This window comes from Ornithodoros turicata, chromosome 1, assembly GCF_037126465.1.
Source record: "Ornithodoros turicata isolate Travis chromosome 1, ASM3712646v1, whole genome shotgun sequence".
Classification (NCBI taxonomy): Eukaryota; Metazoa; Arthropoda; class Arachnida; order Ixodida; family Argasidae; genus Ornithodoros; species Ornithodoros turicata.
Window position 1 is genome coordinate 84,788,881 of NC_088201.1, and position 24,647 is coordinate 84,813,527.

The 24,647-nt window shown below is 44.6% G+C and overlaps 2 protein-coding genes across 2 annotated transcripts in view; one reads left to right on the plus strand and one right to left on the minus strand.

Annotated features, from left to right (window-relative positions):
• The window catches only part of LOC135378441 (G-protein coupled receptor dmsr-1-like), a 455,353-nt gene that overhangs the window by 49,692 nt on the left and 381,014 nt on the right, over positions 1 to 24,647 (plus strand). The window lies entirely within an intron of this gene.
• On the minus strand, positions 23,734 to 24,243 carry LOC135377895 (general transcription factor II-I repeat domain-containing protein 2B-like). Its single transcript, XM_064610634.1, has one exon. It carries the CDS (start codon positions 24,241 to 24,243, stop codon positions 23,734 to 23,736), a length of 510 nt encoding a protein of 169 aa, XP_064466704.1.

A 24,647-nucleotide genomic window follows, 5' to 3' on the forward strand; every position in this document is an offset into this window, starting at 1 on the left:
ATGGACGCCGACGAACAGGATATCAGGTGACCCGCGGCGCACTTCAAAACCGGCAAGTACATCCCACATAGAGGGTATTTGACAGACTGCTTCGGTGCAGTGCAAATAGACTATTCCATGCTGGGCTGCGACACACGTTGGTTACGAGTATTCTAATGTTGGAGCCAGTTGGAAAGCATGAAATGTGGCGATACAAGGCTCTCCACTGCACACATTTTTTTTTCATCCTGGAAAAAGTGTTATATATATTTTTAAAAAATCTGTTCACACTTAGCGTGGACACCCTGTATATACAGGGTGTCCACGCTAAGTGTGAACAGATTTTTAATATATATATATATATATATATATATATTTAACACTTTTTCCAAGATGAAATCAATTGCAATATAGCATATGCTGCAAAAAATTCGTGAAGGAACGCCATTTTTTCTTTATTTTGTTCATTGCGCTTCGTAGAAGACGCGTCTTTCCTTCACCCCCAATGTGAGAGGAAGAAAGAGCACACTATCGCCTCTCGCGTCCTGGAAAAAGATTAAAAGGAAACAGAAAATGCAACCCAAAATAAGGCCAGTTCCGATAGAGTCACCCGATACATTTGTTTTTGTTTTGTTTCCGCAAGTTAAAGCTCATCTTCGACGCATGAGGCGGCCCTGTACTCCTTTCCCCTCTCACGTTGAGGATGAAGGAAATACGCGTCTGCGAACAAAATGAACAAAATAAAGAAAAAATGGCGTTGCTTCACTAATTTTTTGCGGGCGATCTATCGAACGGATTTTTGTTCTGAAAACGGCTACGATATCAGGTGACCGAAAGGCACAGATGTTCTCATTGGGACAACTTTGTCGCTTTTATAATAAACAAGTTAATTAATGAAAGTTAATTAAGACATTGCCTTTGGACTTTGCTAATGCCCTGCTAGGGAGTGCCCTTCAGCATATGCTATATTGCAATTGATTTCATCTTGGAAAAAGTGTTATATATATTTTTTTAAAATATGTTCACAGTTAGCGTGGACACCCTGTATATCTTCGTAATCATTCGCCATACTGAGAAAGCGTCCCCAAGAACGCCTCTTCATGTTTATGGTTTACTAGCTCATAGGCTAATCAACAGATGTAGTGTTGTCTTTCTTTTATATGAAATAATTGGATATGAAAATGTTGGCAGAGTTGCCTATAAAGTCTGCCCACGGCTATCCCCCCTCCTCCCAGAATCCATATTAGGCAGACAAACATCCTATAGGCAACATCGCCACCTTCTTTAATATGAGTTTTAGCAAACTTTCGAACGTCTGCTAACGAATTCTTTCACCAAGTTCACCTGAACACCCCTTCGACAAGGTAGACTTTATACAATCATGTCCAAGACATGTTTACATTGTTCATGAGAAAATGTTAACAGAAACGTGGCTGCGGGGCAATCACACGACCCTTGTGTCTCTGTTGTTCCATAATGAACAGTCGCAGTAACGTTCTGGGACCGACACAGCACCTTTAATTCTTAAGATCGCGGTAGCAACCTTACGACCTCAAATTTCGTGATTCCTTTTTTCATTTTCTCTCTCTTTGTGTGCGTGTGTGTGTGTGGGTGCTGTGGCGCGTAGCTGAGTACTGTATTACGGGCAGGAGGTTAGCCCCGGTAAATGATAGGCACCCTATGCACAGCTGCTAGGAGCATTTCTGCAATTCTGAGCAAAGTTGTATCTATAGAGGGAATAAGAAAGAAAATGAAGCGAAATAGGTAATCTATGCTGATGTTTATGTATCTAAGCTACATATGAACACAGAAGTGCAGCAAGATGTAGTGCGTGTTGATTGAATGGTAGCATGATAAACGAACGCACCAGGGGACGCAGACGAACGCAAACAGCGTTCACTAGCAACATGTTCATTCGACACACAGAACACCAAAAGCAATTCGCGTTTTGCGCGACCTGTAGGTGGCGCATCTCACCTCCAACATGGTTGTAACCAGGTTGTCGCTTAGTTTCGATTTCGAGATTTCTGAACTGCAATGTTGGTTCTCGATGCGTTGTATTAAACGCTGCTCATATACTTCTGGCAGGCGTAACCGAGTTGTCCAGAGAAGGCTATAGTCGTAGCGTATTGTTTGCGAAGTTCCGGCGCGTTTGATCAAACACACTTCGTGAAAGTGAATTTCACGTTTACCCGTTGCGAGGCCGAAACAGCAAGCAGCGAGTGTGCTCCGCTGCAGGAATGTCAGAGACATGCAAGCACACGATATCTGTGCTGATGCTCTCTTACAGATAAGATCTTCTAAGTGTGTAGCGCGTGTAGGAATGTAGTTTAGAATTTACAGGGTAATGTTGGCACACCCGTGTCTCACCGGTGCGCATGTTTTTGGGAAACCTTAACGAAACGTCGCATTCTTTCTGAATTCTTTCCCCAAGTGATTTGCCGCACTGATTCAAATGCACAGTTACAAAACTGACTTGGTATACGTTTTCGCGTTATCCGCTGCGCTTCCTGCACATAATGGCTACTAACGTTTAAGAAAAAAAGTTCTGTTTTGCCTAGACAAGGTTTTGCTTCCCGTCCTGACGTGAGTTGCACAGAAGTTTGCTTCAGAAAAAGAAAAATAAGAACGCTCATCAGATATGCAGGCTGTACCGCTCCAAGAGCTCTACCATACACACACAACCATTGCTGATGTAACAGGTTTGGTGGAATTCGAGTCGCTCAGTTCATCTCTTCCGAGGATGTGTCAAAGTAGGCGGTACTCCATGTGTGGAAAGAAGAAAACGCGGAAAGACAAACTGGCTGTCCCCTTGGCGCGCAGAGTCACATTGCGGCACAGAACAAAAGTAGTTTGGTTTAATTTGCTGGTCGTTCTCCGCACTGCCATGCATGATTTCAACAGCAAAATGCAAGTGCAGATCAGCGACCCATGCGAAAAGCAGCATCTTCTTCGCAATAGAACGCGGGGTCGGCCGTGTGTACCTGGATCGAGTCCGGAGTTTCACCGCTGTGCGGCGTCGATTTTGCGAAAAATGCGAATACAGACAGGTCCCTGGCTACAAAGGCGACCTCTATTGATAAAATGTTCGCTGACTTCTGACGAACATTGCTGTCGGAGGGCTGCATTTCTAGTCTAAACTTCACTGGTTTGCATTCGTTGCACGCAGCTTCTTAACCATTATTTTTTACCTTGCTCTCTACAACTGCTGCATATTGCGATGACTTTATAGGACCAGCCACCGTGCAAGTCCGTCCGTGGCTCCACAGGGCCACGTGATACCACGTGGTCGCTAGACTGTGTTTCCACTAATCGTGTAACCACTACAGTATAACAATGCAAACAAATTGAACGACCTTCACTTTTAAAGTTTAATAGGATTTCAAAAAGCGCTACACCAAAAATTTACGGCCGATAATGGCCCTTTAAAGCTAACGCATTTAAGCGTGTTTCACACAGTGGCGAAAATGCAGCCATTCTTTAAAAGGTTAATCTTCCACGCAAACCATATTCCTACTGTAATTCGATGTCTTACGGGGCTTGCATAAACCTCTTTCCATACACATAGTTGATTATAAGCTTTATTAGGTATTTCGCGCGAGTGCAGATGCAGGAGAAGATGGATTTTCCATAGGGGGCCTGCGCGTTTCTCTGAGATATTTCTGCGAATACTCGTTATCTGACACTGGATTCTTCCTTCCTGCATGCCCTTTCACAGTTGCTTCGTGGTGCTAACACGGAATCATCAAGAAAAAAAAAGACAGTAGTGTATGTCGAACTTTATCAGGCCCGTGCATTAGTTTCCCGCAGCTCGAGCGGTATGATTTATTGTAGGCATGTGAAATGAACGAGATCCACGCAAGTAGGCTTTCTCACGGAGAAGGACACGCGCGTGACGTCTGTCTGAGAACAATGTGACGTCAACAGGGCGGTCCGTTTTCCCTGCATCGAGATGCGGTTTCCTATCGCCAGCCAAGAATCAACGTCATGAAACGTCGCGCGAGCCGACCGCCCCTCCCGTGATATGCTCTTGCCCCGGCGCTCGGCCGCGCTGCCGATACCCAGAGGAAAATACTGAACACTCGGAATATACGTCGACTTGGAACGAAAGCGATTGACGAGGAGTTGTTCATTGTCTATTGCACACGCCCCAGCATGTTTTTTTCTTCTTTTTTTTTCAGTTTCGTTAGGAAGCGAACTATCCCTTTATTAAGTAACGGCTATCGGTATCACATTACGTTATTTTGGAATCGGGTACAACACTGCCTGCCCTCGTCTCTTGGGAAGGGGGTGGTCTTGTTTAATTCTTTCTGTTTTGGGTGAAAGATGACCTGACACTGCAACAGACATCGGTGGCTCACCCTTCGGAACGATTGCCTGCAGCGACCTTCTCGCCTTTCGTTCTAGCTGCGCCCTTTTCTTCACTTTCTTCTTGAACGCTTCTGGTTTGGAAAAGAGCGTCTCGACGGCGCTCTTTTGCAAACTGATTATAGGTTACCGGTAACCGCATCGTTGATAAAAGGTTTCGTTGTGGGTTGTGGTCACTGAACGCGCGATCGGCTTCTCGACATGGGTCGCAAGCACGAACGCGCTGAAGAATGGAATACACTAAATTATCTACTATTCCTATAGGGATATTCACCAGTATTCGAGCATTCCTTTTCCAGTGCAAATATTATCAACGAAAAAATCATATTTCTAAAACGGAATGGAGGCCGATAAACACCCCGGAATTTTTTGAACAATAAGTGCCAAATATCGGAAACCGTATCATAGGCGCCGACTGCGGGGGGGCGCGAGGGCCCTTGCCCCCCCCCCCCACCGGAACATGAACTAGGGGGGGCGCCGCCTCCCCCGGGAAGTCCCGCTAAGAGACTGACCAACCTTTGGGGCTCGGCGCACCCGGGTCAAAAGAGCGTAGAGGCACCAACTCCAAAAATGCATCTTGCAATTTGTAAAATATGTATCCGCCCACCATACTCATTATCACAGTAGAAGGTGAGGCGAAGAAACAGAGAATGACACAACACATTGCCCTGAATTTCGCCCAAAGCAATCAGATCAATCAAACAAAGTAGACGAAAAGGTACCAGCAGCTGCCAGTGAGGTGTAACGGTAGGATCTTCGCAACGCATATCCGTTGGGAGCGGGTTCAACTCCCGCTGCTCCATCTCATTGACCATATTCATTATATTGCGCGCATTTCGGGTCAAACACCGAGGATTCAATGCATTTTGTTCCTTTTGCACTCAGTTTTCAAAGGCGTAATGCCTTCAGTTGTGCACATATTCACTGTTTTACGTTCTCTCGGTTTTTTCCTTTTTTTTTTCCCTGTTCTTCCTTCCTCTTATTTCTGTACCAGTTCTGCATACATCATAGGATTCCGCAAGAGTGCGTGATTCTTCAGCTTTAGATTTGTGTTCTTCATTTTTCTTTCATTCTTTTTGTTTTCTTTTGCTTTCTTTTTTCTTTGCCTCTCGTCTTCCCCCTTTCACCTTTTTTTTTAATAACAAGCCGCCATCCACCTGCCTTACCTTTGCTTTCTTTTTTTTAAATAATAAACAAAGCCCCCCCGCCAGAGAACTTACTTCGCGGTGAACCCTTGCCCCCCCGCCCCGGGAAAATGAAAACTCTCCGCTTCTGAACCGTATAGTATGTTTAATGTACGCTTAAACGTGTGAACAGCCCTGGGAGTCGTTGATTCCATGGAGGTCTAAAAAGAGACGAGAGGACACGGCAGCTGAAATCTGAAACGAATTTTCTCTCATTGTCAGCCATGTTTGTTAGGACAATCTGGGTTTTCGGTTTTCAATCCAATAGCTTTCGGTTTCGTTATATCACTGTCCGTGGTTCTACGTATGATATGCGTGGTGCGGAGAGAGGTGATCTTCGTGTTCGTTCTTGTATAGTAGGCCTCATCTCCAGCTTCCTTTCACTCACCCTCACCTCATGGGCGTGAGGGTGAAGGTACTCACGAGGCCTCATGATTGAGTTCGCCCAGCTATCCACTGTACCCCCGTATCGCACATTGAGCACTTCATTCCACTGCAGATGATCCACGGAGTGACGACAGCCAGGGTGTCGGAGCGAACCGAAAACTGGAACCGAAAACCGAAAAAAAACGCTATTTTGGTGCGAACCGGAACGGAATCGAAACCGTATACGTTTTTTTCGCTCAGGAGGGAAACCGAAAAATATATTTAACGGTTTTCGGTCCAAGAAAAAACTTCATCGGTTTGGACTACGGATAGGCGACTGAAACAGACGTCGTGTGCTCTGAAGTCATGTCATGGATACTATACGAGGGTTACGGTTACGGTGGAATGTATGTCGGTATAATATGACCCTTAGGCTCCCCTTGTAATGGTTTATTCTTCGCGCACGCACACAGACTTAGAGGTACATGTGACTCTCTAGCAATGTGCAGTAGTGTTCGTTTTAATTTGATCCCCGCAAACTCTCTTCAACTAAACAGCGACCCAAGGGGGCTGCATAACGGCTTCTTTATCGGTAATGTCGCGCAACGCGTCCCTTGTTGAAGAGCAGCTAAGTTGAATACGTTTACGTATACGCGAGGGCAAGCCCGTGCGAAGTGGCAACTCTTTTGTGGACAGGACACGAAGAAAATAAAACGGAGCCGTCGAGCGCGACTGTGAGTGAAGGTGTTCCTCGATTTGCGTCCTACTCGTGCGGTGGTGCTTGCTGGCTAGACAGTAGCAACAGACGTTCGGATGGGACGCGATCGCTCCAATCCAGCAAACGAGTACTCTACGCGTGACATCACGACAAACAAGTCCGTTTGTAGCATGTGCTTCAAGAAAGGAGAAAGCCCATTTGAACAGACAGTAACCTACAGGAACCAGGAGCTACCAATTTCACAGCTGTCTATTAATATTAAATACCATGTATGCGGAATAAACGGGCTTACATTTTGTAACATTGATTTTTTTGTGTGGGGACGAATATTCCCAGTAGAAGCGGAACCGGTTAAAAACCGGTATGAACCGTTATTTTTTTACTCCGGAGCAGAACCGGGACCGGAACGTTTATGATGTAACCGGAACGAAAACCGGAACGAAAAACGTTTCGGTTCGACACCCTGACGACAGCTGTTCGCTTGCAGAACTGCGTTCTCTAATTAGAAACTGCGTTCGACGTTTGTCAGTGACACCACAGTCCAGGGGTACATTCGTCAACAGTGACCGGCATGATGAGACCTGCGCAGTGTTTTGGGTAACTCGTTGCTGTAGCTTAGCTACTTTTTTCGGTAACTTTTAACTTAACTCGTTGCTTTTGAACCCCACTAACTTCTTGAGTAACTCGTCCCTTTTCAGGTAACTTTTTCAAAGTAACTTGGGGTAAGTTTCAAGTTCCTCTTTGTTCGATTCTGGTCTACAAACATCGAAAGCTGCGTCCTCCTTCTCTAATGAGACGACAGCACATGTGCGCCGGTCGTATAGGTGCACAGCGTCTCTAACTCCGTTTCCTTGGTGTTGCGCGGTGAACGCTACAAACTCTGTTTTGGCTGTACATTAGGAGAGTCGGGTGACGTTCATCATGGCGACAAGCAGTGTATTGATAATGACAGAAGGCACTGTGTCGCAAGAATAAAATTTGGTGCGGTTCTACGAAAAGTGCGTAGAGGACAACTCGTGGAACCTAAACTTTCAATGCGTGCTTTGTGCGCCGTTGAAGAACCTTATTACGAGACCAAAATCATCAAATGCCTCCCTAAAGAATTACAATTATATAAAGGCACGCTCGTTTCGTCATATCAAATATTGTTAATGTTTTCGTATATCAAAACTATTATAAAACGTCTTGACCACCCATTGTGTGGTCAAGATGTGAATTAATTATAGAGGGGTCCACACCTAAAAAGTGTATATTAGGTAACACGTAACTTGACAATAACTCGTTACTTTTCCAAAGTGCCTTAGGAACTTCAAGTTCATTGCCTGTAACTTCTTTAGTGACTTACTTACATTTTTTGCACACAAACTTAACTGGTAACGAGTTCCTCTTCTCTACTACCTTCCTCGTTTCTGCACCTGCGCCGCGATTAGTTATGAAGATGCCATTAAAATTTTCGCTCTCACTGATGACCAGCGTGAGTCCGATAATAATCAGGACTACAGCAACAACAACAACTTAGTTTTAATGATGATGATTGGCGAGTTTCATCACCAGGGACGATACTCTACTCCACTGTTCGTGGTAATCGGGTCAAATGGAATAAGCAGGAACCCAGTGTTGTCATCCTTAAAAATTCGCGACAAACAAACACACACACAAACAAACAAACAATGCGCGACTTCCGCAGAGAACGGCTCTGGCATTGTTTGAACAAAGGAACGTTTCTTCATCTTTTTTTTTTTTTTTTTTATAGTTGACACCATCAGTAAAACTTTACAGGAGCTGAACTTTACGCAGCTGACGATGGACAGCTCGGTATGCCCTCCAAAGTAAAGACAGGCTTTGTTGACAACTGATGGCTCGTCTGCTCTCTGCTATGCGGACATTTTTTGTAGATATGGCAAGTGTCAGATAAACGAGTGGCGGCTGTATTATTATTATTATAGTGGAATACATTTCTCGAGATGTTGGTCCAACATATCGTGGGACCGGCTGCTCCAAAGAAATTAACCGCACTTGACTAATATCTTAAACCCAGGTTAGTTAAGTCATTCATTTTATATACTCGAACTATGTTTCTCAACCGGGGTTCAGTGCTCAACAGTATTGAACCCCGGTTGAGAAACACTGATTTGCGGTAGGTGAAATGTCAATATGAAAGCATCACGCTCATCAGGGCAAGCATAAAGTTTCATTCACTAATAGTAGCGACGTGAACAGTACACTCTAAACCCAGTGACGGATAGGTGCCGTCTGATCAACTGGCACATTTAAAAAAAAAAAATGTGCCAGATGACTTCAAGGGGCACGCGGTGCCTGCGAAAGCTGGAGGTGTCATGTGCCCCCTCAACCAACTGGTACGACATCCCTGCTGACGCCAGGAGCCACAGTGTACCGGACGTATCGAAAGGTTACCTGTACCCACTAATACACGAACCACATTGCGCCTCTCGAGTTCGCTAACAAGAAAATTACCTCCACGCTTCGCAAAAAAAGAAAAAGCAAGGAAGAAAATGCTCCAAGCACATCGAACATGAAACACCAAATTTTATTGGCTTGCACATACCTTTAAATTGCGTCCATTACATCATCGTTTGCCGAATGGAAAGCATACACGGTTCACTAATCCCAACACACACATATGGAGCACACGTTGCACGGACACACAACCCATCCGATGATCCGATGCACCGATGCACCAGGCAGTCCTCCAAACGCTGAACACACAATCCTCGAAACTTCGAACAGGCTGGCACTGCAAAGCTCAATGAAGATCCTTAGTGACGAACACGACGGTTTCTCAAACGAAATGGCCGAGGAACAATTGTCCAACAAGTGGCAATAGACACCAATTCCATGTGAGAAGCAGTTGCAATCTTGCACACGTATGTGTGACCGTTGAGACAGGAAACAACCTGTAAAGAAAACGAAGTGAATATCACGCTGGTATTGTTGCAACGTTAATGCTGGAATAGTACTCCATTTTGTAACTCACCTCCTCGCAATCGATACAGTCCCACGGTCACCTATAACGAAAGAATACAATTAACCTCGCTTGTAATGTCCATCGTCGCTTCACCGATGCAGCCGATCCTCTCCTGCCGCCATTCGCAATGCGTCTACCGTCTGCAACAGAATGTACTTCGGTTGTTAAACGCGAGTAAAACGCTGGCGTCGTACGATGCATCACAGCTAGGTTGGCTTACCTTAAGCAAACATTAGACCTGTATTTAAAAAGCAAGGTGTCATCCTTCTCAAAGCGAGGTTGCAACGGATACAGCGGGCAAGAAAGCGGAAAGCGGGAAGGAACATACTGCAGGAGAATACGTTGTGCCATGTCACTCCTCACCGGCGGTGCGCGGAGCAACGTACGCTCCAACGAAGGCACGCATATTCAGCCGGCACACGCATTGTTCAACAAGCGCACGAGTACAAGGTTCAGGAGGCACACATATTATTCAGCGGGCACAAAGCCGTTTCACACCAACGTGACGGCTTTGTACCTGCTGAAATTTGGCGATGAGGATCGCTGTGCTTGCTATTTGATAACCGTTACGGCTGTTTCCAGACGGCTACGGCTGTGTACCGGCTGCGCTTTCTGAGGGAACTTTTTTAACTGGCACATGTCCGTCACAGGATTTAGAGTGTATCGTTCATGCAGTACCGAACGAAACTTGATGCTTGCCCTCCCTATTGACAAAGCCTTATATGAATTCAGACTACAACTGGTGTGACTCTACCTATTTCTCACAAGACTGATATCTGGCATATGAGTTCCGAGTATAGGTCATACCAGAGAGACAAACATCGGGTATGATTTGATAGCAGCGGTGCTTGCATGTTGGTACGATCAATATATGAGGTGTATATCGGAGGAACCTGTTTCCAATCATTATTGTACTAGCTCTGCAGACTGCTGATCTCACTCGTTTCGATTTTACTGTGTGTTCTAGTATGCTCGTGTCATCAAGATATTAGACGTGTCAGACATCTGTCTCAATCACACCTCTAGTAAACCACATGTATCGGATTTTAATATGTGTAATCCACACAGTAAAAGATACCTCCGACAGAACGGACTTTTCACAGGAGAATTTCCGTTACTTACACAGAAAGATGTGTACTTTAAGGACATAGAAGATATTCATCATAGGAAGCAACACAGCAGAGATGACACCATAGAGTGTTTTAACTAGAAATGGGACGAATCCACAATTGCTCGAATCCGAATCCGAATCCAGGGAAGGTTCTACGAATCCACGAACCTTACGAATCTCGAATCTTTCGAATCCTTTCTTCAAAAAGAGTTTAAAAACCCAGGGAGAAAACTCTTCTATTGAAAAGTCTTTTGAAGCAGAATTTGATATCTTTGCTTAATAAAAAACTAATTTCCGGAGAAGAAAACCCACCCAATCAGCAGAAATTGTTGCAGTGACATTGCACCAGTATTGCCATGCAATATTGATGTTATGTTGCTAATGACCGCTTTCGTTATGCTGCAACAATGCTGTTGAAACAACATTGCAAAAATGTGACCTTGCAATGCTGATGTGACATTGCTAAAGACTGGCTTCGTTATTTTGGAAGAACATTACAGAAACAACAATGCAGTATTGTGCAACAATGCAAGGTTGATGCAACCTTGCCAATGACCACTTATTTTACAGTATAGCAATGTTACAAAAGGATCACCAGAGGGTGCACTACAGTATTGGTGATATGTGTACAAGTGAGCACAGTATGCTTACATATTCAATAATCGTCCTGCGCAGACTTCAGAGGAATGGTGCCGACATTCGTCTGGTAAGCTTACCGGGAAGCCCCGGGAAAACCGCTGACAGCACAGCCACGATTGGAACCCATGTTACCTCTCAGTCTTTGCACGGAAGGCTGATCATTCTAAACACTATGTCACGCGAGGGCTCAAGGGCTATGGAAGAACGCCATATCAAGGTCAGCGCGCATTCGCATGCGCGTAAGAATAGATTGTTATTAAGTTCAAGTTCTCGGTCACATTAATTTTCTTTGAGATTATGTCGTCCTCGCGTCGATCCTTTTGTCCATAGTCATCTCCCATAGTGCGTCAGCAGTGTTGCCCCAGAATATGTCTCTCAGACTCTGAATTAATTCTCCCCATAATGGTCTCACTAACTGTAATGTTCCCTCTCTGCAGCACGTGAAACACTGCCTGAGCAAAATAACCGTAACGTTTCTAAAATGCATCGTGTCAAAATGCTGCACCAACACTCAACTAGAGGCATTGTAGTAACATTCCATATGTGCATTAAACGTTACCGCAACATTTGAACATGTCGTCAAAAGCAAACTGATAAATGACGGGCGAACGCCACGGGAACTTCAGAAGATTTCATTCATTGTTTATTGGTGGGAATTACAGATAGAACAAGATCGTGCAAACATTGTGTTACTCGGACTCTTAGCACTCGGAGTCGGCGATGTTGCATGCTAAACGTGCAACATTGTAGCAATATGTTTGTTTCGATGTTGCTGCAAAGTTTCAGACGTTGCCTAGAGGTAACATTTCTATTACACATCATAACGACGACGTTCCCTCAATGTATCATGTGCAACATTCCTCTCGCAAGAGAATCACAGTGTTAACTCTGCGCATCCTTTGAAATACAGCCGACACATTGATATAATGATAGTGCTGCAACGCTAGGATTAGGTCGCTGATACACTGTTTTGTGAGCAATGCTATTGCAACATTACGTAAAATTGATTGCCAAACACCACATCAGCAATGTAACTGCGACATTTCTTCAGTGTAGCACACGCACAATGCTTCGGAAACACAATCACACTGTTAGCTCTACGCATCTTCTGAAATACGACAAAAACATTGCAATAAAGATATTGCACAAACGTTCAATTTACGTTGCTGATTAGGTGGTTTGGAAGAAATGCAATTGCAACATAGCATCCACATTGCTTGCAAAACACTGCATCAACAACGTAAACGCCACATTACCTGAGTGTAACATATTCAACATTGCTTCAGTAACAGAATCACAATGTTAGCCTTACGCAATCTTTGAGACATAGCCTGTACTTTGCAACAAGTATTCAGCTACAACGACGAATGTGAGCATGAAACATCGCTGCAACACTTCAACGTTAAGGTAACATTGATGCAGCACATTTGCAGCATCTTGTGCTGTCTGGGCATATACTTCTTCCTAAGTGTAACTTATTTAACATGAGACAACTGATGTTCTGAGGCTGGAACACATATAGAAAGGACAAATACATACAAAGCCTCAAATGCCTAAGAAATTAATGATGTAGGATGAAAACCACTGAAAAGGTTAGCCAGCTGTAGAACTCGAACCCACACGGTAATCCAGAAGATGTGGGTTCAAGTCCTACAGCTGGCTAACCTTTTCAGTGATTTCCATCCTTCATCATTATTTAACATGCTGGTCATCGACTACAGGAAATACATCAACTCAAGGGTATGGATTCCCTCCATAAAACTAAGAAACAATCAAAGCAAAGCTGTGTTACTTTTAAACTTCTAATATCGGATCTTTATGTTGTGGTTCTGGCGCGCCCCGGGGGCCGCCGGCCAAGCAGGCTTGGAGGCACTGATTTTGAAAAGAAACAAACAAAGGTGGTTGGTGGATTTCAAAGATTCGATTCGCTGTTTTGAGCAATGGGATCCGGATTCGCGGATCTCGAATCCCTGCATAGGACTAGAGGATTCGCGGATTCGGTTGGCACATTCCTAGTTTTAACGAGAGGTCTGAAAATCTGCCTCGGGGTACCTCGATCCACCTCCAATGTTTTGGCAACAGAAGAAGCTAGAGAGCTGCCTTTAGAGGTGCTGAGAACGAAAGAAATAGTGCGCCACTATTTGCGCCTGAATATGCGCATTGACAAGCACCCCTTGGCACGGAAGTTGAGGTGCCGGAATTCTGACTTCTACAAAGCCATTGCTCCTTACCAGCGCAACTTGCCAAAAACACAGCCGCCAAGAGTGACACAGCATCCCCCGTGGACTCTAGAGCTACCCCAGATTTGCATCTCCGTACCACCCCAAGTCCACTTTGCCCACTGCAGTGCTGAGACAGCATTGTTTATCTATGATGGAGCGTCACTGTATCAGCACCACAATTTTCACTGACGGATCGACGACGGCGTCGTGCTCAGCATCTGCTTTTGTGGTTCCACTGCACAAGAAAGAGCGAATGGCACGACTGTCGCACAAAACATCTGCAACAACAGCAGAGTTGGTAGCCATCCAGCTGGCAATAGAGTACGTAGCTGCACAACAGTCACTTGCCGAGTGGGTGGTATACAGCGATTGAAAAGCTGGACTCCAAGCCATGCTTTCGTTCTTGGGAAATGGCTGTATGACACCAACAGTTCGTCAAATACTCAATGAATACAAACAATGTAGAGTTGCCGGCCACGAAGTAATTTTGCAGTGGATTCCTGGACATGTGTGTGTGTGTGTGTGGGGGGGGGGGGGTAGATGTTTAAAGAAAGGAAAGTTTAGCCAGGCAAAGAGCCGGCCTGCTATTAAAAAACAAAGAAAAATAAGAAGGGAAGAAGGGTACAGAAGGGAATCAAGCTGCAGAGGAACTAGCGGACATAGAACACCTATCTTGAACGATACATCCGGTGATATACGCAAAGTCAGATGTTACACCTTTATTAAAGTCATTGTGGCAGAGACGATGGAAGGACACAAGTTGCTCAGACACGCCGTCTTCCGCGAAGGCCGTTAAATACGGTGTGCCGTGTTTCGAGATTTCGGCGCTCGTTAAAGGGACCGAAAAGTGAATATAAACCTATCGAAACTTTATGTTCAGCGAAAAGTTTGAACCTTCAAAAGTTCAAATATCAAAGAACTCCGCTGAAATCGCTGTAGTTTTTCTGTAATCGAATTTTCCATAATCGGATGTCCAGGGACCTAGTAGGAAACCGAGCAGTCTGTCAACAATTGCATGACCCCGCGCCATCTGTCGAGGACGCATGTAATACGCGCACTTCCGGGCGCTAATCCGGCGAAAACGGAAATGGCTGTGGGCATTTGTGACCACTTTCTACGTCGAGAATGTCGACCCTCTTGAACATGAGTGCGCTGGAATTCCACATTCGATAGCTGTCGCTCACACAGAACTGCTGTTCGTGCGTTGGCGTGCTGGAAAGTGTGTTCTTCGCAGCAGAAGATTCCTCGTCCAGAAATTAATCGGAGTCACATTCGTCCTCAGCAGTAGCTCACCGTGCCGTGAACATGGACTGCTTTGTGAAATTTCCATGTATCAGGGAGAAGCACTTGTGTAAGCCGAAACAAGCGTTGTTTTTTCGTCGTGCAGGTGTTCATGTGTGAAATGCAAACCGACGGATACTACGGATGGATACTACGGTTTTTGCTGCCGGGAGGTAGAGAATGCGTGTGAAAAGCAGACAGACAACTGCATCAGAACTAACGAATATTTCGAAATACTGTGCCTTGACACCGAAGTACTGCAAGTGTCTTTTACATACATCCGAGAAACCGAAGAGCATGGCAACATACACGGCAGCGCCGTGTGGTCTTTACGCGCTACTTGAACGGCAAACTGGATGTAAAACCCTTATTTCTGCAGGAAATTTCGTTATACCACCTGTCGGCCATTCACAAGAAGGATATGGGGTGCTCCGAGAACATAAAATAGAAAGTACTCCACTGGATCTCGATCTGCGTCGTGCATGCTATTAGGGATGCTTTCCCCTCAGTGCGCAGACTTGTAGAAATGTTGATGTCAGCATATTTTCATTTCTTGCTTGGTGCAAGTTTTTCTCATTGCTTTTTCTTTGCTGTCACAGCATATTATAATTACTAGTTTGTTCCTGGAGGGTTGAGTAACCTGTGGGCATAGATGTATTTGTAGGTTATACTCATGTCTCAATTGTATATATGAGGAGTAAGTAAGATAATTTTAATCAGTGTCATTCAGTTGAACTGTGTTCAGAACCTTTTAGTATACTTCTTAGTGACCACGTTTCCAAATGTCAATTAATATTGGAACCAAGATTGGGATTTACACTTAGTTGACTCTGTTTTGCTAAACGGAGTACTTGTAATTGATTCATTATCTCGTCACCAACTAACATTTGTAAAGGAGGACTTGAGGGCTGACTTCAGGTATTATTAACCCTTGATCTGGGTTCAAAGTTAACCATGCACCATTGGTGTTCATAATACTCCAAAATGGCTAAATAATTTATTCCATAAGTTCTCTGTTACTGTAATTGAGATGTACTTTTGTAAAGTACTTTTAACAGCCCCGTAAACTGCAACTGGCTTCAGTGTGCATGACAAATGCATCGTAACATTTAATTGAAATATAATATAAGAGCAGAAGCAACATTTTGTCACAACTCAAACTATATCTTTCTTTTTTATTGTCCAGAGATTTAGGAAACAGAGTAGGGCTTCCTGCCCTCTAATGTTTCGACGTACTTGATAGAGCTGTGAAACCTGCAACAAAATAAACATAAACAACACAGTTTCTTCTTTAACAAACAGTTTCTTCTTTCGCTTTTGAATTTAACAAGCTAGTTATATTTTACCATTTGTTCACTGTTGTATTCTCTCTTGGTGAAAAGATTACAGGAACAATAATGCTGCAGATCAAACAATGACCTGTCCATCCAAAAGTAGGACTAGGCAAGGTTATGGCAAAAGGGCAAGGGCAAGGCCAAATTTTTTTAGGCAAGGTTGTTTGGTTGTTGTTGGCATGTTGATGTGCTATACCGTTATAGCACATCAATATAGATGAGGGGCAAACACAGTAGCCAGCGTGATGGCTGCAAACTCAAGTAAAGATTTATTCAACAGAACAAGAACCGAAAGCATGAGTAGAAAAAGGCAGTGCCCATGCAGTGTATGGTGAACCACATTAACCTCTGAGAAGGTGGGATCGGAAGAGCAATAAGGAGAAATGACAGTTGCGTCCCAGATAGGGGAACTCTGCAAATTTAGGACCAATATGACGTGGTAACCTTGCATGGCTCACTGCAGCTCTGACACACATTGAACAATTCCAGTAGTGGGGCTTCAAAGACAATGAACTTTTGCTGTTTCATTGGGCATTCAAGTGTAGAGGATGCATCTCTAGAAAATTAATTAGTGTTCCTTAGTCATAACAACATCTCAACAGGAAGTATTCTTGTACCCTTCAAACAAGCTAGTAACTCTCATCGGTTTCTTCTCCTATTGTTGACGTCATACTAATGTTCTGCACCTGTCCAAAGACTCCAAAAAATGTCACAAAGTCTGCAACACGTAACAAATCTAGTGCTTCCATCTGTAGACTTTGCATACCTGCTTTCAGCTATTTCTGTCATGTCAACTTGAGTGCCTGAATCACACACACACGAAGCAGTCTTGCGCCACTTCAACACTGGAAGGCCCCTAAAAATAAATTTGTTGATGTTGACAATGTTGAGTACGGGACAAGTAGGATAACATAAGTTAAATGGAATACGTCATCGCTATATTATAATTTATACATGTGTTGCGCCTGTACATACCTAAGACGTTGTGTTGAACTCGTCACCTCGGTGAAGCAAACTCACTAGTTACTGAACATCAGTGTGCTTCGGACGTCTTCGCAATTCGCCTTCTACGGCATCTTCGTAGTCACCGGCAGCAAAATGAGCTCAGCACACACGACACGACTGCTACATCTAATAGCCGAGTGTTTCGAACCACATTCGTTTTCGCGCACTCTCCTGTAGAACCTTGTGGTAGAAAACGCCCGCCGCCGATGGTGAACGAACATGATTTTTGCATCCCCGAACACCAAAACTACACCGGGCATATGTAGGTCTCTCGAATAATCGACACAACAGTCACGAACATGTCATTCACTTATCCTTTCTGGTTTCTGCTTCGCGCAACCAACATGACCACCCACGACGTAAACAATAAACGCGATAACACAGATGGCCTTGCAGATGGCGCGGCGGATCGTAGCTCGTAGCGGCGAAGTAGCTGAATGCTTTATTAACGTAAAAGCTATGGAAGTGAGCATCATTTTTAAAATGGCGTTTAGCTGTAAGATAATGTGCGTCAACTTTGTTCTCTACAAAATTAACTCTCACGTGGTAAGGGTTGACCAATCCCTGGGAGCCCTGGACCCGAAACCCAAGTTGCTCTTTGTCGCCGTTCGCTGGCAGCACCGTCCATGTTCCGGCAATCTTCAAAATATTTATACGTAAAAAATATGCCGAATTGAGAAGTAATGCTTTCTGTGTCTTATCAAACAACGATGCTGTGCACGACAGTGGGCAAAAATATGGTGGTTATTTTTCACTTTTCGGTCCCTTTAAAGAACTCTCAGGTGTCAAAATTAATCCACAGACCCGACCACTGTGGCGTCGCTCATGATTACAGTTGTCTCGCAACGTAAAGCCCCGAATTATCATTGTCGCAGGAAACGTGCAGACGGCGATGGGTACAATTGCAGAGTGATTCGTCGCTGCTAGATCACATACAACCGGAGCTAAAGTTCTGTGTTCCGTCTACGTTACTGCACTCTATTGAGACATTTTTACACCGGTTTCGGCTGAATGTGCCTTATGGCCGTCATTTTCTCCATAAAGTTGGAAAGGGCCAACTCATCGAATTGTTCGGTTTGCGTAACGGTAGAGGATAGTGAGCATATTCTAATGCACTCCACTAGGTATGCATCACAAAGAGCTACCCTGAAAGCTACACTTGATCGAGTGGACAGCAGGGTCTTCGATATAGTGTAGGTGCTGGGACTTTTGGCACCTAACACGTAGGATGTTGCCTTGGCGGCGCGTGTGAAATTTGTTCAGGGCTCTGGGATGGATACGTCCTTCTAGTCTTCTCTGTGCATGATCTTGGGATAACTGTGAATATACTATTGTGAATAACCTAACCTATAGAGAACACGTGAATAGTGAACTCTTAAGTAGTGAACATGTGAATGTGAATACCGAACTTGGGAATAGTGACGGAACAAGTGCAAGGGCACAGGCGAGCTGGTACATGATAATACGATGGACGACTGAGATCGTGTATGTTTCGTGTTTTCTTTCCCCTGTCTCTGGGTTCCCATCGTATTTTGAATGGTGAGCTTGCGAACAGAGCACTTGAGAGGTAGTAAAGTAGTACTTTTTTGTTCTTTTTTTTGGGGGGGGGGCAGAATTTATGTTAGGAGTAGCAGAACACGTCGGGAGACGAATTAAGTTTCTCCTCTTTTTCTTTTTCTTACAAATGGACAAACAAGAATATATTCATGCATGACCAGTGGAATTTGTTTTGAGGCTGTCCCATATTCTCCATTGCAGAGTATGGGACATGCGGGAATATATGCACCAGCAGGGAAATTTCAGTTTCGAGGCTGTCCCATATTCTGCATTGCGGGTCAAGTCGACACTTTCGAAACAAGTCGACACGAGGGATATTTGTATCTCTGTATTTAGTACAAGTGCACTAGTTTCTGCCGAGGAAAACACAAACAAGGTCGCGGTAGACGCCTCGCATGGCGTAGGGATCTCCAATTCAATTCAGCTGAGGAATTCTATTTTATAGAGAGAGAGAGCTTGAGAATCCAAAAGTCAAACAGTCGCAGAGACAAAAGTGATCGTAGTAAGGACCAGAAGAAACACGCGTTTACGTTTAAAAGGCTAATATTTTATCTCGGGCTACGAACGACGTGGCAGATCTTTATTGAGATAAAGCAAAGACGACGACACAGAAACACTTTATTTGGTTTAGAATCACACGAAAGTGATGCAGGAGTAGGAAACAAAGAATCCGAAAGTGACGAAACGCAAATAGGACGGGGAAAATGAAAAAAGCTGGCAAAGTTTGTTCTGTGTGCATTCCAAGTTTGCCCTTCCTGTCGGGGTAAGCTACCGCCCGCAGTATGTTGGCGAGTCCATTTACGCGACGGGTGGCATCGTGAATAATTCATGCGAGGGCCAACGCAAAGCGGTTGAGGATGGCGCTGAGTCTCCTTAGAAGGGCTGTAGGTGTCTTCTGTCTTGCGGATAAGTGTTACCGCTGTCATGGGCTCACATTGAATTCGGAATGGATGATTTACGGTTGACTCCTGTCTCCGCACCGCTCGCTGGGCTGTTTCGTTTGTTATTTTTATTTATTTACCATTTTCTTTTTTTCATCAAATCCTACACAGAAAAAAAAATACAAGCAAATTCATGACAAGACGCTCGGTAATTCTGAGAAGCACTCTTCAATTTTATGAAAAAAATTATGAAAACCGTCAACTACATCGCATCGACGTGCATTCGAAAAAAGCTTTCAAATTAGTTTGCAATAATGCAAACTTGCATATCATGTGCGTATGTTATTGTCTGCCAGCAGTCGTCTGCTACAGTGCGAAAGCAAGGTATAGAGTGCTCTGCATCAGATGCGAGACGGGTGGCGCCAAATACAACCACAAGAAGGAAGAAAACAGAAGGCGAGCGCCTCACTATTGCGCGGCTGACAGGATGTCCCATACTGTAGCCGAGGGAAGGAGGTTCTCTGACCCACAAGATTGAAGGCTCTGTTGCACACCAGGATTGCGCGCTGCACTGGTCCTTTTTGTGCGAATATGTGTCCCAGGGTAGTCCTAATTTTGTACTCCTCCTGGCAAATGTTCGAATCTTTCCAGCGTTTATGATTATTTCAGAAGTAAGTGTCTGAAAACGCGGTTGCTAAAAAGAGTTACGAACGGTTTTGTTTACCAACCAGCCGATTGTATTCCAACATCGCAGTTCAAAAAACGACGCAGCACGTATCGGAGACGATAAAAAACGTGAGCCAAAAGTGTAAGTTAATAACACATATTGTCATTGTAGCCCAATCCAGCAAGTAACGCCAGTATCATAATTGACCTTAGCCGTTGGCTTCTAGTAGCGTTAGATAGAAAACGGACTTCACCTAGATACAGGCTTTCCTAACGACCGTGACGTCTGAAAACTCATGTGATGCCGTCTGACTAGAACACTCCGGGAACGGCTGCTCTCTACAACGCGCCGGTTCACATCAGGAAATCACAATGCTTTGTTCTCATTACCGCCATAAAACGTCTCGCAGCGTTGTAAGCGAATAACTACACTGTTGGACCTACTTTCTTTCAACAATGAACTCTCGCTTCTCCAGCACTGTCCGTTTCGAGCAGAAATAAAGCTCAATAGCAGAAGAGCTATCTTGTGAACATAGACTGTTTATTTCGGAGGACACATGAATCTGTCCATCGTGACTTACGCAAAATTCAGCTCCTGCAAGTTCTTACTCATGACGTTAAGCTGCTGCTAAAAAAATGCAGCTGCTAAAAAAATGCCCGGGCCGTACTCTGTGCACTTCGCGCGTGCTGAAAAGTCACAACGGTGACTTCCTTGGTGTCGTGGGGTTCATGCTAGTCATAAGTGGAAGCTTCAGTGGTAATGATATCCTCACTACTTATCGAGGCGCGGTGCGATCGGGTCGGTCAATGTTGACATGCTCCCCAACTGTGGAGTGTGAAGTAATCTCTGGAACTTAGCCTCCGCGTTAGAATATACAGCTCTGGAGACCAATAATTTTCACTACACAGCTGATTATCTGTATGAACTGGTCAACGTACCATGCAAGAGTACAATGGAAAACGGGAAATTCTTTCCGGTTTTCTCCTCTATACCAGGCGAAATGTAGGTCGCACATTCTCTCTTACTCAACAACAGAAAAGTCAAGACGGTTGTTGGGTTTTTCTATAATCAAACTCAAACTCACAGTTGTTGTGTATTTACGCCGCGGTGCCTTTCTAACGTAGAACACAACTTTACTTCCGCGGCTTCTGCAGTATTCGTATAGCTGTTCAGGTGCTCAAGGGACCGTTAATTCGCAAAATGTGGCTTTCTTTCTCTCATAATGCTTAACATCATGAACTTAATTTACAATGAATCGTTCACGACGCTGTGCGTGCCTACTAAGCTGATCTCAACGTCACAGACTGACACAATTCTTGGCAGCGTGTACGTTGCAAAGCACGTAGTGTTTTCTCGGACAGACACAGAGAGACAACACCGAGAGTAGCGTAGTCTCTGTTTACTGCTTGCATTTTGTTACATTCAAGCAACGCGGATTGTGCTCTAGTTCCTCACTAATTCCGCATTCTCCTTGAGTGCCGGTGGTTCAACAATCGTTTTTACGCCACTGCTTTCACCACTATGGTATTTAATACCGCACCGTTCCATCGCCAGATGCGCCGAATTTATCACTCACAAACAAAACTCTGTCTCCCCCATGTTCTATACAGTCTGTCTAGTACCAAGTGCACTGGTCCTTTTAACGATGAGCGGGAAATCAGTTGAGTGATCACTCTATTGATAAGCGCTGAGTTTTGCATACTGTTTTCTTTCGCGCTCTGTTTTTTTTTCTTGGATGTTTGCTTTTTCTTTGCTCCAAAAAGGCGTCCCGCTGGTTGGTGTTAGCCAAGGTCGTGCTGAAGACAGGGAGGCGGTGGGTTCGAATCATACCATCAGCTGTGCTGTCTGATGTTTTCCCAGGGTTTTCCGAAGACTTTCCAGACGAATGTCGGCACAGTTCCCCCTGATGTCGGCCCAGGACGCATACTAACCCACCTGTCCCCCACTCCTTCCTACTGTCCTCTCTCCATCTGTCCACATCTGTACGCCGCTCATAGCCACAGTTGATTCGCGGCGCTAACACAGAATTAAAAAAACCATGCCTGGAAGCGGTACGGTACTTTGCTTCGCAGTTTATAGTTGTACAAAGTGTTGTCTGTAGATCCTCACTTGACGAAGTTGCCTTCGTTAGATCTGCCCAGGAGGCTTTCTCATGAAGAACAGTTGAAGCTGAAGTCCGCTTTCCCAGCGCACACTTCACTGAGTATGCTCTTGGACGACAGCATAAAGCAGCTGGAGCGACTGGGCAACACTATCTACGGCGCCTTTTAAACTGATGGAAATCATATACGTCGAGCACTTGAGGTTTGTCAAAGTGTGCAACAAGTATTCCTGGAAAGTAATCCTGGATAGTAAACCTGCAAAGAAATCCTGGTATCAAGACATTGGGTGCCCTTGCAGCTGGTGACAGTTCGGCTGTTCCCGACGGCATGCATCACGACCACAAATGTTCGTACAAGTATGGATTGCTCGTGATCGCCGCCGAGAGATCATTCTCTGCGTACAAAATAATTCTGAGTGACACGAGGCAGAATTTCACTTGGGAAAACTACAAATGATACTGGGTACTTACCCCTGTTATGCATTCAACAAGGAGACAGCTGAGAGTTTCAAAGATCTCACGTCCCCTTGGAGTTGCTGTGGCTCTTAACCTCTTTTATCTTTGCTGTCGTAATGGAAGTTTGCGTATGGATTACCATGATACCTGTAGTTGCTTCTATTGGGGAAGTAAATATGCTTTCGCAAACGATGTTTGTTGAAATTTCCGTAGCGCTAACTATAACGTCAATGATTAGTTTATGAACTAAGGTTGAGCAGCTTATTTTATGTCAGCTATTACCACAGAAGAGGTGCATACGACTTTAGAGACAGGATTTGGCTGCATCCTACTTGTAGAATTATATCACACGAAAGTTATATCGCAGTATTTCTAGATTCCTTTGCTAGGGAATAAGTGTCTTGTCTGCCTTTTTTGCCTTTCTATGCGCATAAAGCACAGTTTTTAGTGGCGAAAAATCCGCTTTCTGCTAAAAACCATATTTTTAGAACTCAGGAGCGCCGATTTCTTCAAACTTTTGTCGCAATGTGGAATTGCACTGGAGATCTATCAGTTCCAGTTGGAGCTCGAGCTTAACATCTTCTGGAAGACCTGAAAAGGGGTCGGCGAACAGTTTAAACATCGCGTCGAGGATCTCAAAGTCATGAAACGTTGACATGAACTCACGCCGCAGCACCGACACTGCCGACGAGTATGTGCAAAGCGTTTCCTCGTTCTTGCAGTCAACGGCTTTTAGACAAGGAAAGTGGAGGAGATCCTTCGACGTTAGCTGTTTCTCACAAAGTTCCAACTTTCTCACGAAACCTTTGACGCTGTCGTACATCTCTGTGATCAAGCGAGCTTTCCCCTGCAGGCCCATATTAAGAATGTTTAGGTGGTTAGTTATCGACGAAAAACGCCAGGTCACGCAACCATTCGGGGTTGGCCATTTCAAGGAATTCTTTCCCCTTGTTGTGAAGAAATTCCTTGATTTCATCTCGAAGGTCGAAGAAACGTTGAAGTACTTTCCCCCTGCTGAACCATCTGACCTGTGTGTGATAAGGCAGGTCTTTGTACGTGGCATCCAAGTTCTGAAGGAAATCGGCAAACAGACGATGATTCAAGCCTCTCGACCGAATGAAGTTAACGGTCTTGACGACAACGTCCATGACGTGCTTAAACTTAACTACGCAGCAGCACAATGCCTCGTAATGTAGGATACAGTGAATTGCTGGAAGGTTCGTGGGCACGCCTTCCTCTGCAACCGTTCCTTTAAGACGGGCTACCAGGCCTAGATCGCGACCAACTATTGAAGGAGCTCTATCAGTCGCTAGTGACGCGAAATTCTCCCACTTAAAACCTGCTGCTTCGATGCGATATTTTACCGCCCTCCACAGGTCATTCCCCATCGTTGTCCCTTTCAGAGGAAGCAGATAAAAACAGTTCCTCGTACATGTAAAAGTCGTGCGTGACACCGCGGATGAACACCACGCAGTGAGCAATATCGTTTATGTCCGTGGATTCGTCAAGTGCTAAGGAATATGCACCAACATTTTTCTAAATATCGCGCAGCTGCATTTCCAGATATGCACCCATGTCCTCAACCCGCCTAGCGACAGTATTCGCAGAGCTAATCTTCTCAAAAGAATCTTTTGCGGTTGGGCACACAATTTCAGCTGCACGAATGACACAGTTCCTGATAAAAGGACCTTAAGGGTTTTGACGCTTTTGCGATCAACTACAACAGGGCGAAGCTTGCTTCAACGGCGACCTCACTTTCTTTGTTTACGAAAAATGTCCGTTTGTCTTGTGG

Bases quoted from the DNA above. Each gene is read 5' to 3' on its own strand.
- LOC135377895 (XM_064610634.1), bottom strand. From the start codon at position 24,243: ATGGGGAATGACCTGTGGAGGGCGGTAAAATATCGCATCGAAGCAGCA.